At 40.4% G+C, this 15,073-nt stretch overlaps 1 protein-coding gene across 2 annotated transcripts in view; it reads right to left on the bottom strand.

Moving 5' to 3' along the window:
* The window catches only part of grid1b (glutamate receptor, ionotropic, delta 1b), a 473,055-nt gene that overhangs the window by 67,901 nt on the left and 390,081 nt on the right, over positions 1-15,073 (bottom strand). For both annotated transcript variants that reach the window (XM_016678067.1, XM_007565215.2), the window contains exon 5: positions 2,283-2,336. In XM_016678067.1, coding sequence (XP_016533553.1) covers positions 2,283-2,336 — 54 coding nt within the window. The remainder of the gene's footprint in view (positions 1-2,282; positions 2,337-15,073) is intronic.

Raw genomic sequence — 15,073 nt, 5'->3', positions numbered from 1 at the left:
TATATATATATTTAACATACATGCTCCTGTTGCCACACAGTGGGAAAACAAATATTTCTATTCTAAACCTATAATATTCAGTTTTTAAGATCTAAAATGTTATTAAAAAGCTAAAGTGCTCTATTAACGTACCTCAAATAAGGTGATAAAAAGGTTGCTGAAAACCACACTATGACAGATTTAGCTGTGAAAACACTCGAGTAACTTTTTACTTTTTTTGAGCAATTATTTGTCCAGTAGTTTCACTCCGCAGCACTTATTTCCACTCGACTAACATTTTCAAATATTCATCACTACTTTTACTTGAGTACAATTTCTAGCCACTCTATTCTCCCTGAGTCAGTTCACTGAATAAAGACTAAAGATGTTTTAACTGAAATGCACCAGACACAGACGCACACCGTTTTAACATAACACATTATGTTTGTAGATACGGTTCATATCTGCGCAATTAAGAGGTGAAGTGTACATACAGTAAATGGTACACATTGTCATCGAGAGTACTTTGCACTGGTTTTACATGCATTACCTATTGTCAGTACTGATTTCAGTAGTTTCATGTTGATTTTTCCAACAAGAAATTTCGTCTTTAGTTAGTTGTTTTTATAAGGATGTCACTTACTTTTGACTCTTATTTTATTCAGTCAAGTACCAGATTTTGGATATTTAATGATTTTTGTTTGATTATTTTTTTCTCATCCTAATTATCCTTAGAATATTGGTGAAGAACATCCTCAATACAAAAACAAAATACTTTGCCCACATGAATCTGTTACAAAAAATAAACATAAAGGCTTGTGGGATTTTATGGTTGAAAAAAAAAAAAGAGGTGAAGCTTTTAGGTTGTAATGTCAATAAGAAAGAATTAAGAACCGTTCCCATTAACATTCATCAGCATTTTAACATCAACCCTATTTTTTATTTTCATTTATTTTTTTAACATCCATTAGCTTGTATTAAAGACAACACGTCTGACAAAGAAAACAGAGACACGTTGTGTTTGGTAGCTCTGTCAGAGCAGAGGACACACAGAGGAGGTAAGTCCAGACACCATGTGTAGGTGACAGCAAATCAGGAGAGCAAGCTGAGGCAGGTTGTGGCGACTGAGAGGAGGAGAAAGTAGCTGTTCTATAATTAAGGGACACACAGAGGTTTGCCTGCTTCAGAGCAAAGGGACAGATTCAGGGCTTATAGTTTGTAAAACCTGGCTGGAGGTAAATGGGCTGTCGCTGGAACAAAGATACCGCTCTGCACAGTCGACTTCACAAGAACGTAGAGTCCAGACGCATCAGAAAGGGGTTTTGACACACTGCTATGGTTACTAAAACTAGTTAGCAGTAAAATAAGCAGGAGCTGTAAGGAAATTAAAATGTGGTAAAACACAAAAAATAAAAAAAACGTAGAGAAAACAAACATTTATCTGACCAGAGAGATACCTTCAGGGTGTGCGTGTGATATAGACTCGCAGGATATTTAGAAAGATAATTCATTTGATTTAAAAAATAAGCTGGGAATAAAAAGAAAATAGCTTTTTATTTCATCCATGGCTTTCACACTGAACTTAGGCTTAACGTGTTCATGCTTGAAAAGCGAAGTTTGGGAAAGGTGTAAACATTAAAGATGATCCTGCATCAATAATACCAAATAATGAGCTTCATCTAAGGCAGGAGTGGCACACTCCAGTCCTACATTTTTTATTTTTATTTTTATTTTTTTTGATGAGTTCCTGCTTCAAAACACTTGAACACAACGGCTTATAATCAGTCGTTCGTTGTGTGATCAGCATCTCAAGTGGCCTGATTGTGACTCCTTCATTTATTTGATATGTGCTGAAGCAGGAAAACACAGGAAAGTTGAAGAACACAAAGTCCCACCAACACCCATCACACCCTGCTGACTGTGCTGGAGAAGTTTTATTCCTACTAGAAGTTGTAGAGTATAAAGTAATCATGGGTCCACCAGTGTAGGGTTTTGAGCCAAAGTCACTGAATGGATACGCTGTCCATTCAGTGAAATTAAAGAGACAGAAAGCAGCGTGGTTATTACAAGATGATACGCCGTGTTGTGCTCTACGTTTTCCGTTGTCGCAAGATTTTAATTTGCCAGTGACAATTTAAACTGAATTGCAGTCATCACAAAATCAGTTCCTGGGCAACAAATAAGTCCTTTGACCAGACTTTTGACATTCCTCCTTTACAACATAATGAAACACTAAGGCTGCCTTCTTCATCGTGACTCGGAGGGAAATTTTGTCTCACAGATTTAACATCGTGGCGTCTTACCTCATTTACAAACACCCAGTGACTGTCCTTGGAGGCCAAATTTGTTTCCACAGCCTGCAGACACAAACAGAGAGAGAGAGAGAGAGAGAGAGAGAGATGGGGAAAAGTTTAGATCAATTACTCCGGCTTCATGTAAACTTTCTGGGTCTCAGATCCTCCTATTTGGCCTCGGAGCTGCTCTATCACACCAAAGACACGTTGCTTTGCTCCACTCCTATTTGCTCAGCCTCTGCTGTTTTCCAATGATGGGTTGCTCTGCCAAATGTCAACCAATAAAAGTTTTCCACAGAGACCCGGCCAAGTACTGAGAACTCTTATCAAAGCGCTGCGAGCTCGTCTGGTTCGGCGTAGCTGTGTGATAATCCCAGCAGCGTCCAACCGGCTTCCGACCGATGATAACGAAGAGCCGCGCCGAGTCGAGCCGATAAGGTCCGCGTTTTATTCCGAGTCCAGAGGGGAACTGCTGGCACCAGCTCGTCACCTTCTGTAAACGGCAGACATGAACGCAGAACGCAGGAATGAAATGTATATAAAAACTGATCACTAACAGGCGATTAAAGACTTATAAAGTCTGATAGAGAAACTTCCTTTTCAAATACACATGGCCACTGGGTCAGACTGAGGAGGTCAGTGGTGTTGCACAAGTGGATCAGAGGAGTCTTTATTTACACCTTATTAATATGAGTAGTGTTTCTGATTTAATGAAACCTCAAATAGAGCTGCAAAGACTGAATTTAATCAGCACATTTAATTGATTTGTATGCATTCCAATAATGTGGCAAAAACACTTAAACAATGACACATTTGAAAGCAGATAAAAATGGTCTGCTGCTGTTTCCATGATTTTCTTTTTTAAAGGACCAGGCTATTAAAACAGACTGTTACAATGGTACAAATCAAAAGATTATATTTACCTTTATAGTACCCCGACATAAAACAAGTCAAATACAACATAAAGCCTAGCTTAAGGACAGCAGCGGCGGTTTTCAAGTGCATAAGTCTTTATAGACGCCTTTATAAAAGCAATTGGAGTGTAAAATAAAGCAGCACCTCTACCAAGTTCAGAAAAAGTCCAAAGCTTAAGACCACAAATTAAATTTTATTTAGGATTCCAGACAAAATATCAACTCCAAGTCCCAATCAAGGAATCTCTGTGGGGCTGTTACCGGACCACGCTCAACTCCTGACATCTGCTTTCATCCTAATAGCTGTGGTTTTATGTCATCTGCATTGTTCAGGTTGAAAGGTGTAAGATGTTGTATTGAAACGGCCCAACTAGTGTTACCAACGCATTTAGTAACATGCAAACAAAGAAGAGAAAGACCTGTTTCCAAGGGACAATGGTAAAGAAAAAAAAAAAAAAAAAAAAAAAGCAAACGTTTAAAAAAAAAGTGACTAAATTTGCTTGGAGCAACACAGGTTGTGAAACGTTGTGTTCGTTATGTTTCCATCTGCTGCTGGAGCCACAGTGCACTTGTTACAGGTCATCTAAAATATTTTATCTTATATCCTGAATATACAAAGATTCCCAACATGGCAGCTCCTTGCATTGAAATCCTTCAGAACCTAAAGTAAAGGATTTCTTCAAAGTACGTGAGACGTTGCAAGTTATTACTTACATTGCATTGAATTTAATAACTTTATATCACCAATTTTCCTCTAATTAGAAGTAAGGTGTGGTGGTTTGAGGTCTGTGCAACAGTATTAACATGAAACACAAAAGGCAATACAAAATAGAAATATATAATATATGATCAGGAAAAGAAAAGTCTATCTTTTGCATGATTATTTTTGACTGATAAATAACAGCCTAGTCTTCACACAAGTCAGGGCCAGGCTTATATAAAACAGAAACCTTTTGATAATTACAACCCACAATAAGGTTCTTTGTATTGATTTCCAGTGCAATCCTCAAGTAAATTAATTTCCCTCCACTCAAACTGCACACTCAATAAAAAAACCTGACATGACAACACGTAACGCGCATCAAAGCATATGGACTGAACTACGAGCCATGTGGGTGTTTGGCCTCTGGGCGCCACACAAAAAAACGTGCAGTTATTAAAGCGAACACTGTAACCACGTCTGTATCTAATGATCTGGACGGCATGAAGCAAAACGTCGTCCTTCAACATGATAATAGGAAAACAGACAGGAGGGAGCATCTGGTCCGTGTGGGGAGTGAACACAGTAACAGTCATGGAGCCTGGTACATGGCTTGCTTCAGTACACTGAAGCAAGGAGACGAAGACTGGACCCAGACACACATCCAAGCTGCTTTTCTGGGCCAGATAAAATGAGACTAAGCTTCTGGAAATGACTTCTCAAAGCACAGACTGGGTTTCTGCTCTCTGGGTTATGTTTTACAGTTGTGTCTATGTCAGGAACCCAGCTAATTTGAATAAACATTTTCCAGTTTGCCAAAAAATATTCAACCAGTATCAGAAGCTTCATAATGGCTATAAAATAATTAAATATAAAGCTACTGACATTAGTTAAATGTCACTAGCTTTATATTTAACCAAATATTATGGGAGACAAATGTATATATTTGAGTGAAAGCATAGTTTTGACCCTGGGTAGATCAGATATTGGAATGATGTCCTCCTTTTTAAATCAGGTAAGGATTTTCCTTACCTGCTCTTTTGGCCAGATGGACATTCCTCTAACCAATTAGTTGAATTTAGCTAATTAAACTTTACACAGTTTACAACACATTTCTATATATTGATGTGGAAACTAATATTTGGCATTTTTAATCCCACTTGTTACACGCTAGCGTCTTAAGGGTTACTCCTTTGGAAGTCCTCCCAAAAGTATACCAAAAAAACTGTTTGGAATATACAGCAGAAGATGTTTTCCCACCACAGCATCAGAACTGGGTTTCAGGACATATCAGTTTTTCAATATTAATATCTTCGTCCTCCTTTACAGGGTCCATCTTTGGCTCCTGCTCCATCCAACACAGAACTCACCCAGGAAGCCCAACACAGATGAAATAATATTCTTTTCAGGTTGATCGTTTAATCTGTGTGTCCTGGGGAGCTGTGGGAGGAGGGCGAGAGGTGAGGATTAGGGACGTATTAATAGCAGTAGTTGGGACCAAAATGTCAGTGAATGTGACTGTTTGTGACGAGGTCCAGCTTTTTTTGTGTGTGTGAGTTGATGATGTTGTCAGGGATCTGGTTAACCTATCGTTAAAGGCCAAGACCCCACTTTCTGGAGATACTTCACAAGACATCTCCTATTTGGAAATATTACACCTGTCACTGTAACCTTTACCAGGCCAAGAGGCACACACACATCCACACACACACGCACGCACTCGCATGCACACATAACGGCAGAGAGACTTGTAAAACTGCCCTCTGAGATAGATGTGCTATTCTGAGCCAATTTTACTGTGATCTATGTTGAGGATTTTCTATCCTGCGTTCCTTCTCTGTCTTTTTGAAACCAGGTTGCGTGGTTGTTGTTGTTGTTTTTGCTTCTGTGGATAAAGAAACTGTTTTTTTTTTGTTTGTAGAAACCTTTGACATTTTGTTGCATTTAATGAAACAAGCTGAAGTAAAATGATAAAAATTATATATATCTGTATATATATAATTTTTTTTTTTTACAGTAAGAGCTGTCAGAACATTAAGACCTCGTTCCAGACACACATCTTTCTTGAATGAGTTTGGCTTTGCTCTTTCGGCCAGATGGACATTCATTCCTCCAACCAATTAGTTGCATCTAGCTAATTAAATTTAGGAAGAATCGGTTCTAACATGCACAACCAAAATTCAAACTCAAAGTTTGGATGATTTTGTTGTAAAATGTAGACATTTCAGGGAACAAATATTTTTAAAAATGGCACAATTTTATTTCAATGAAACTTTTTTTTCGCACAATTTTTTTTGTGTGTGTGTGTTTGATGCAATGACATCGAGTACACAGATTTGTGTGAACACCCATACGCTAAAGTCTTCTGCAAGCACGTTTTGACGATGTCTCCTCGGTAGGAGTCTATCAGCATCCCACATTTGTGCTTGGTATTACTTGCCCACCCAGTTATCTGAAAACTTCTCCAAATATGTCAGATTGAGAGGTCGTCTCCTGTCCACAGCATGTCAGCTCACAGATTTTTAATTAAATTTAATTCTGACTGCAAGTTTTCCTCCAATGAGGAAGTTGTTGCTTTGTTGATTTAGACGTAGGGAATCATGGATGAAGTGGTTGGAATCAAACTGATTGGCATTTAGAACTGTTTATTATTTCAGACGTCCAGGAAGAAAGAGAGAAAGGAAGAAGGAAAGAAAGAACGAGAGAGCAAAAGAAAGAGTGAAACAGAGAACCCCCCCTCCCCCACAAGCAGTTTTAAATATCACTGAGTGCATATTGTATTCATCTCTCATCTTCATAAAACTATCTGTTGGCTAACAGAGAACTCCCACACATGCATGTTTAACTGCTTTTAGATTCCAAGAGAAACATTTAATCAAACAATTTCATATGAAAGCTGTGTTAGAAATTCCCTTGAGACAAGCAAATAGCAAAATTCATTGTTTCTACTCTTGTTTTATTAAATCTCACTCCACTTTAATTCATGCAATATTTAAAAATATATAAATAATGTGCGGATAAGTTTAAGTGGGTCTCTCTTTTTTTTTTTTCCCTTTTCCTTCACAGCTCAATCACCTCAACCCGTTGTAACCGAGGAGGGCCGGCTGCAGTCTGCTCGCAGGTCACCGGGGCCGGGCAGAGTTGGGTTGACCGCAGCGAGCACTAGATCAGCAAGAAAGGTCTCTGGGCAGGTCTGTGTGTAGAATGGATGATGGGACAGATCAAAACGTGATTGCGTCAACAGCCTGCAGCTAGTTCAGCAGCGGGCAGCCGGTGCAACACTCTCGTCTGCTGCTGAAATCCTTCATGTGGATCTGCACTAACTTCCCTTCGTGTAGAAAATTTCAGTATTAGCCGAACATTCAGCTGCCAGAACAAATAACTTCAACGTAGTCTACTAATTAAAAAAAAAAAAAAGAAAAACCTTCTGGGATAGTTGCTGAGCTACACGTTCAAAGTTTGCTTTTGAAATATGACTTAGCAGGACATTAATATCAGAGCTAGAAAAAGAGATATATGTGTATTTCACATGGATTTGCGCAAACCAATCAGATAAAACGACTAACATGCATGTAGAAGTTCAAATATCCTGCAAACAGACATGATGAAACCAGAAATAAAAAAAAACACTGCGGGTTTATTCCATCTGCATGTCTGCACGCTGCTGCCAGGCTGAGAATAAATATTTAAAAGCAGAAACAACAAAGCAAAGCATGTTGAAATAGCTGTATTATTTTGTTCCCACCAACTTCAGCTCAACCTGGCGAGGAGCTGATGAGGTATCGATCGGGCAGGCCAATCCGAGCTGCATCAAAGTTTCATGAAAGATCCAGGGCTGCGTTGCTAAGTATCGAGCGGTGGGCGGCCGCTGCGGAAAGACGGAAACTTTCTGCAGCGGCCAAAACATGTTTCGCTTCCATTCTTGGTTGTACGGGATCAAGCGGGACCCGGGGAGCGGGACTACGTGCCAGAGGAGCTCTAAATGATTTAAATGTTCGGGAGCGAAAGGCTGCCAACAGAATACCACGGAAGTAAGAAAGTGCAGAGAAAACGCCTTAGTCTCTTCGTGGGACTTGTTGACATTGACAAAAAATCTTAAGCGTTAGCAGCCTAGAATGGTTTTCCATTTTTTAAGACCCACATAAAGGAAACTGTTGCTATTTAAAATTCAGAGTGGGCGACATTCTGAATTTCATGTGCTGAAATTCTGGAAAATGGCTACTCCTTGTTGAAATGCAGGAAAGCCGAGCGCATTTTGGGGAAACGCTCTTCTGCTTCCATCAGCAGTTCTCAGGGGAGGCAAAGGGTCTGGCAGAGTGGCTGGGTGGGGGTGGTGGCGTGTCAGAGAGTTAGCCGGTTTATATTTTGCTCTACTGCCTCCACCACCACCACCTCTGTGGGTTTAATAGTCCTGACAACAAGCATTTTTAACAGGCTGCTGGACGGGCAGCGAGCGAGGATGTTGCACCAGAGACAGAGTGCTTTTAACACCATGCTAATGGAGGAGACAGGGATGAGTCCCACGAGGACGCCGCTGACCAGGAAATCCGGCATGCGTGGGGTCAGGGATGAAAACAAAAACTAAGTTCAGTTAGACATTCCTCTGATTCTGTCACAGAAACACAATTCAATTCTTTGTTTAGCTGTGGGGCATTTTTTCTTTGTCGCTGGTAGAAAACAAAGAGCATACATACAGACAAAGCCGGCAGGAGCCATTTTGGTGCCCTGGGTTATAAATTTGCAGTGGGTAGCTGTTTTTGAAAATGTCTTTTGAATATTCCTTAAAACTGTGACTATGTTGTAAAAGTATAACATGAGGCAGATAAATAGAAGTTTCTGATCCTGGTAAGAAACAACCAATAGGAAGCCAGGAGGAGAGTCTCAGCGCTGTCAATCAAGCTGTGTATGTGACGTCCCCTTCGCTCTCTGATGAACTACAGCCTAAATGACGACGTATAAAAAGTTTTCCTGTAATGTCAGGTGGTTTCTCTGCATTCAGGACAGCTGATGCAAACCGGCAATGTTGGTGTTGTGTAACTGTGTTTGTGCCGTTAGCTTCCCCTCTTTTAAACAAAACCACAACGTCTCAAACTTTCCACTTCGCCTTTATCAAATATGAGCAACAGTGAGTCACACAAAGCAACTCCAGAGAGCAAGCAGCCACTGACCTGACCTACGGTACGGGAGCTCTGCCTCTCGCCGCAACACGAAGCCCCCTGTTTCAGGCCACTGAGGCTCGCTCTGAACTTGATTATGTCACAGCTGAGATGCTTCCTCTCCATGTTCTGTGCTACTCAGTTTTTTTTTGTTTTTTTTGTTTTTCAGAGAGGTGGGTAGAGGGGGCCTGTCGCCGTGAGGCTCTGTCTGGATGTTGATGTCAGTGAAAGCTGTGCTAAAAGCAACGCTTCGCGCAAAGATAAACTGAGAGCTGAGAGGCTTTGGTAAACACGGTACTCCACTTTGAACAAGAGCTTATTTATATGGAACCAGTTTGCAAAGGCTGAAACTTAGATCTTGAGGATCAACTGAATGATTAATGCTTACTGTATCTTGACTGCAATATTAATTTGCTTTGCTTGTATTGCTTTTTTCTGGTTGTTTGTGTACAGCACTTTGGCAAATTGCGTTGCTTTCAAAGTGCTTTATGGTTAAAGGTGGACTGAATGGGATGTAGCACATGCTACGCTAAATAGTAAATTACACTAGACAGCTGAAGGATTTCAGGTGAGGAGAAACCACAGAAAATCTCTCACAGACTTTCAACAACCCAGCAGAGGAAGGAGACCAAAGCAGCTGCTGATGATTGTGTGGAAAAGCTCTCAGAAGTTTTTTTAAGAAGGGAACGTTCAAACCTTCAGCAACCAAAATGAATCCAGAGGAGATTCTCAAATATAAACACAGAAGGTCTAACTGTATCCTCTAGAGCAGAAAACTGCCAAAACCGTCTTTATTAATTAAATGACCACATTGATGATGACTGGTCAGTGGAAGAAGTATGGTTGGACTTGATTGGCATTAAAACAGCCTTTTTATTGAAAAAGGAGGTTAAACACTTCTAGCTATTCTGCTTTCAGTTGTCCAAAAATGTGTACTCTTTCATTCCATGAGTCAAATGTTTATCAAAAGTTTCTGAATCGTATCTGAATAACGGAACAATGCCTAACAGAGTGGCAGTGCTGTCACCTGCAGGTGTTTGACTTTAATCCCTCTTGACATTTAACTTTTGTCTCCTGATGTGTCATTAGGAGAACTGCCCTCTGTGCGCTCGGCTATTATGTCCCATTTCTTGACTCTAATGCCGTCTACGTACAACCAGGGACTTTAAAAGCCCTGAGTGTTCTCTGTTTCAACAACACGAACAGACATATGGAGGATAATTACACCTTTGCTCAGCATATTATAATTTATCCACATTTAAAGCTGAGTTTGCCTTATTTTTCAGTCCGACAGAGCAGCCCTTGCCTTGTCTTACGTCTCCGGCTGACGGGACGAGCCGGGCTTTAGATCTCTCAGTCGTGACTCTTCCCCTATCTATTCTGCTGCTTTATTGTCCACCACTGTCACTCAGCCTATTATAAGTGCCCCCAAAGAGGAATGGAGCGAGACGGAGACATCGGATGGAGAAAGAGATTGAAGAGGGACTGAAGTGTCCCATTTTAAAGAGCAGGTAAAGGTGTCTCGTCGCATGATAATAGAGTTGAAAAAGGCAGAGGGCAGCGTGGCATGTCATCCAATAAATTGTGAGTCGTGATAAAAGCGGTAAATGATGAAGTCTGTGTTTATGAAACATTTGGTTAAGTTTCCTTAAACCAATTAAGTTGAAGGCTCAGAATATCCTAAAGCCAGAAAAGTTTACACATTGAAATCTACATTCATCAGAAATGCCTTTATTTAAGGTTGAATTCAGAGTCATTTTAAAGGATATTATAATGCACAGCTCTAAGAAAAAGCTAATCAGTATTGTAAACAGAAAGGTCCAATAGTTTGTGTACTTTTTTTTTTTTAGCAAGCTGTTACTTTGCTGCTTTTCCTTTGTATTTGTATACATTAAAACACTATTTTATTACCTTTCCTTAAAACCCCATCCTGTTGTTTTTTGCCCTTTTTGCACACCAAAGTGATGTTAATTGAACCTTGTGGAGTTGAACTAAATGTATAAAACGTGGAAAGCAGGTGGAATCTGAGAGCAAGGATGAGGCAGATGGGTGAATGTCGGACAGGCGAGGTGAGAGCTAAAGCCTGTTACGGGTTTGGGTGGATGCTCGGGCCCAAGGCAGCTCAGTCCAGGAAAAACAATCTGCTCTGTAAAACCACTGCCTCGGAGATTAGCACAAAGTTGACTGCTGGGAGGTGAAGAGTCAGAAATTAGAAAGCCAATGAAACTCTCAACTATGAGCTATCCAAGCTGACAGTAAAACCAAGCCCTATCATCCATTAAAAGTGGAATACGGGCTGCTGCTTGTGTAAGAGACTTGAAGCACAAGGTAAAAAGTACATTTACAGAGCAACAAGAAAATGTCTGGCCACTAAAGACAACTCCCAACAAGAAAAGCAGAAAGAGAACTAATATAGGTCCAGTGATGTGGCATTAAAATGGACAAATGGAGTCCAGAGTGGATCCGCCCCGCATTCAAAACATTCAACAAGCTCAAGCAGACTCCTTCGAGTTCAATCATGACCTCAGAGTCACGGAGACATCCATCAAGCTCAATTTATTCATTGGAGGGCAGTGGAAGTGTTGTGAGAGACAGAAAAGGTGGTTTAGGTGAGTGTCGTTACCAAACGCCTCAGTCTGACACAGATGGCATGATTCAGCATGGAGGCAGTTGATCTTTTGATCTCCCTAAAACCTCCCAGATAAAATCCTAAGCAGCACAACGTGGGGCTCAGCCGCGTCTTGTTTGCCTTCACGGTGAAAACACAAACACAAGCTACAAATACTTTCAACCTCAGTTATTATTATTTTTTTTATAACATGTAAAGTGTATACTAGCGAAGAAACAGAAAAGCTCAAGAAGAAGTGTGTGGCCTTTGGTTTCACACACATAGAGCTTAAAAAAATTTAATTTTTGAACTTTAGAAAACATAAATTGCAAAAAGGAACAATTTTGATAAGAGACAGAAAACTACAGGAAGCATCCCTCAGTTGACAAGCTGAACTTACTCATTAATATCACATACTAATACAAACAAGTCATGTACAGGTGACACTCACTTATTTGCATTCATCTTCCAAATTATTTGTGGAAAATTTGGCTATTCGTGGGTTTTTGTTTCTAATGCGCATCTAAAACATTTGAAAGAAAACGCAGCTTGAGAAGTTAACGTACAAAGGTGCAGAGCTACTTGATGTCTGCAGATCAGCCTATTGCATGGCATCATTTACGTTCCTTGGCTGTGATTGGTTGTTCCCTCAAGAGCGGAGATAACGGAGACTGTGGATGTTAACTTCTGAGAAGTGATGAAACTGTTTCCCCTGTGTGAATCAATGCATATTAAGATCTATTTGATATTTATGCAGTTATGTGCGTTTTTAGATTCAGTCTCAAGATTCACTGACTGTAGCTCTGCGATGAAGACTGTAGTTTGTCTACAGATGTACCCGACTTACACCTAATGAGTCACTTTCCACTTTCTAACTTTATCAATAAAATAGTCCGGCGAGGTTATTTGGTGGTGGCCTTTGAATGTTTTCTGGGCGTTTGTCCCGATGGGAAAGCAGTCTGAATATTCTGAATATTCCTTCTGGCTTACAGTTGCCCCGAGGCACTCTGGGAGGAGCTGCAGGGTGTAGCTGGGTGTCAGGTTCTCTTCTTGACTCGTTGGTGGGTCGGTTGGTCAGTCAGAAAGATGGACATGATGTGGGATTTTATACAAGACACAGAATAAGACATGCAAAATGTCATAAACCTTAAGATAGTATTTTAGAGACACACAATGACTGAAGCAGCACTAAGATAAAACATATTAAAGTATTTCTAATTCTCATGTTTGAAACTGAAGGACAAACAAAGTGCACATCTGATGGCCTCGCAAAAAAAGCTTTGATGGATTTCTAACGATGAGTGGGGTTGCAAAAGGGGACAGTATGTGATTTCCCATCAGCGGAGCTTGTACATTCACTTTGGAGAGCCATTTCCTCACAAGGCCTCACAAGAACGACATTCGATACACACAGGCCAGAACTCGCGGTTCGACCTTCATGTCTTTTTTTTTTTCCCATTTCAAAAAAAAAAAATACATTGTTCAAATGATGAGATCAATTTTGAGCATTAATAGAAATACGGTTTAAAACTATGTTTTATTTTGTTCGAGTTTTGACGTTCAAATGAAAGGAAATGAGTTTAGATGTTCAGAAACCATCACGAAAACTCCAATTTGTCATGTTTTTTAACCTGATGGAAAACATCTCACTGTTATGGCAGTGAAGCAAATTTAATGTCGACATGAACCGAAGGCAAACGACTGAGAAACAAAACCGACACCTTCGAACTGCACTGAAATCTGCACCTGACCATGTGGAGGGGTCAAGGTAACGGTAGCAACACGGAGAGAGGGTTTTTCACCAGCCTGATACTGGAGAATGTCACAAAGTGAATGGAACAAATACAGACAAGAAATGATTAAAATGTTCCAATGTCACATCGAATCAACAGCTAGAAAGTTAAAACCTAAACATAGTTTTTTTTTGGGTTTTTTTTTGCTTTGTCCCTTTAAAAAAAAAAACATAAATCCAGTTAAAAACATTTGAAAAAGTCTTAAAACCATACCATATAAATCTATCAAAAATATCTAGACTTACATTCTTTAAAAAAAATGATTTGATGTGATGCCCCACGAGAAAACCAGGAACAAACTGCCAGAGCAGAAGAAAGAGAAAAACTTGAGAAAATTGTCATAAATTTCATATTTTATATTGAAGTCATAAAGAAACCACTTCATGCTTCACATAGGAGTTTCAGGGAGTTATAAAACAGTGAACTGTGTTTGATTTCATTTTGATGACAGAATAAATCTGAGTCGTTTTTGGTTGTGGGGAAAACTCACAGCTGATTAACACACCAGGCTTTGTTCAGTTGTTTCAATAATGCTTTTGTAATTGGTTTTGATGAATAAGATGAACGTTTGAAGGAAACTTTTGGTTTCTAACATTCTAACATTGTTAGACCCTAATCCACACGGGTAACATAACGGACCAGGACCGTTCACTTCCCCTTTCCGCAGCCGTAAGAGTCGGCTTCTCCGGGGGAATCCCAAGGCGTTCCCTGGTCAGCTGAGAAACATAGAACCTCTGGTGTGTATTTAGGCAGAGTTTAATTCGACTGAAGTTCAGGATTTACTCCATGACAAAGGCCCAAAAGACAGTCTGTAAATAACTCAAAGCGGTCCTGGTTTTGTTGTGGCCTGTCGCGTTTATTTTGTTTTGAATCAGATCTACGCCATCTTGTTTCATCAAAACAATTAAGAGTACGTTACTGAAATGCAGAAACCCTTCCGGAAGCATAAACATTGAGAAAAAGCAACCGTGATCAGTAAGTTAGGGAGGCCGATGCTGAGCCGACGTGACGTTAGAAAACTGAAATCCCAGTTTAAGAAAAAGACGCCCTAAAATAAGTTTGGATTGAGAACGGATGGGCTTGTGAAACAGAAAACAGACGCCTCGGGCAGGAATTTAATCAACGGCCGCATCGCTGGCCGCCTGTGCCTCTTCGTTGCCACGTGACGCGAATGCAGACCCGAACCTGTTGAAGTAAAGAGGCCATTTGCATGCATTGTGCTCCTTTACGCTAAGCCTCCATCAATCAGCGGGGAGACAAAGACATCTGGGATGGAATGGGGACTACCTGGAGATAAGCTCACTCTGCATCACATTAAATGTGAGGCTTTGCCTCTCAGCCTAGATGCTGTTCTGCTCCGCGCCTCCCAACGAAACCCACATCTGAGAATGTAAGCTTACAGAAACAGAGATATACCTCTGCTATGAACATTGCCAGTCCCCTCGCGGACGCCCGTTAAAATACCAGACTCAGTTGCTAGGAGATCCTGTAATACAACCGCAGAGTCTCTGCACACATTTGTATGCAACACCACGTGTTGCTGCTTTAATTTTAGGCTGTTCTGCTTCTCCTACAATCCTGCTGATGCTTCTCTTTGCTTCAGTCCTCAGGTGTTTTTGTCTCATGGCC

This window comes from Poecilia formosa, unplaced genomic scaffold (assembly GCF_000485575.1).
Source record: "Poecilia formosa unplaced genomic scaffold, Poecilia_formosa-5.1.2 Scaffold173, whole genome shotgun sequence".
Classification (NCBI taxonomy): Eukaryota; Metazoa; Chordata; class Actinopteri; order Cyprinodontiformes; family Poeciliidae; genus Poecilia; species Poecilia formosa.
This window is presented reverse-complemented; position numbering and strand designations above follow the sequence as displayed.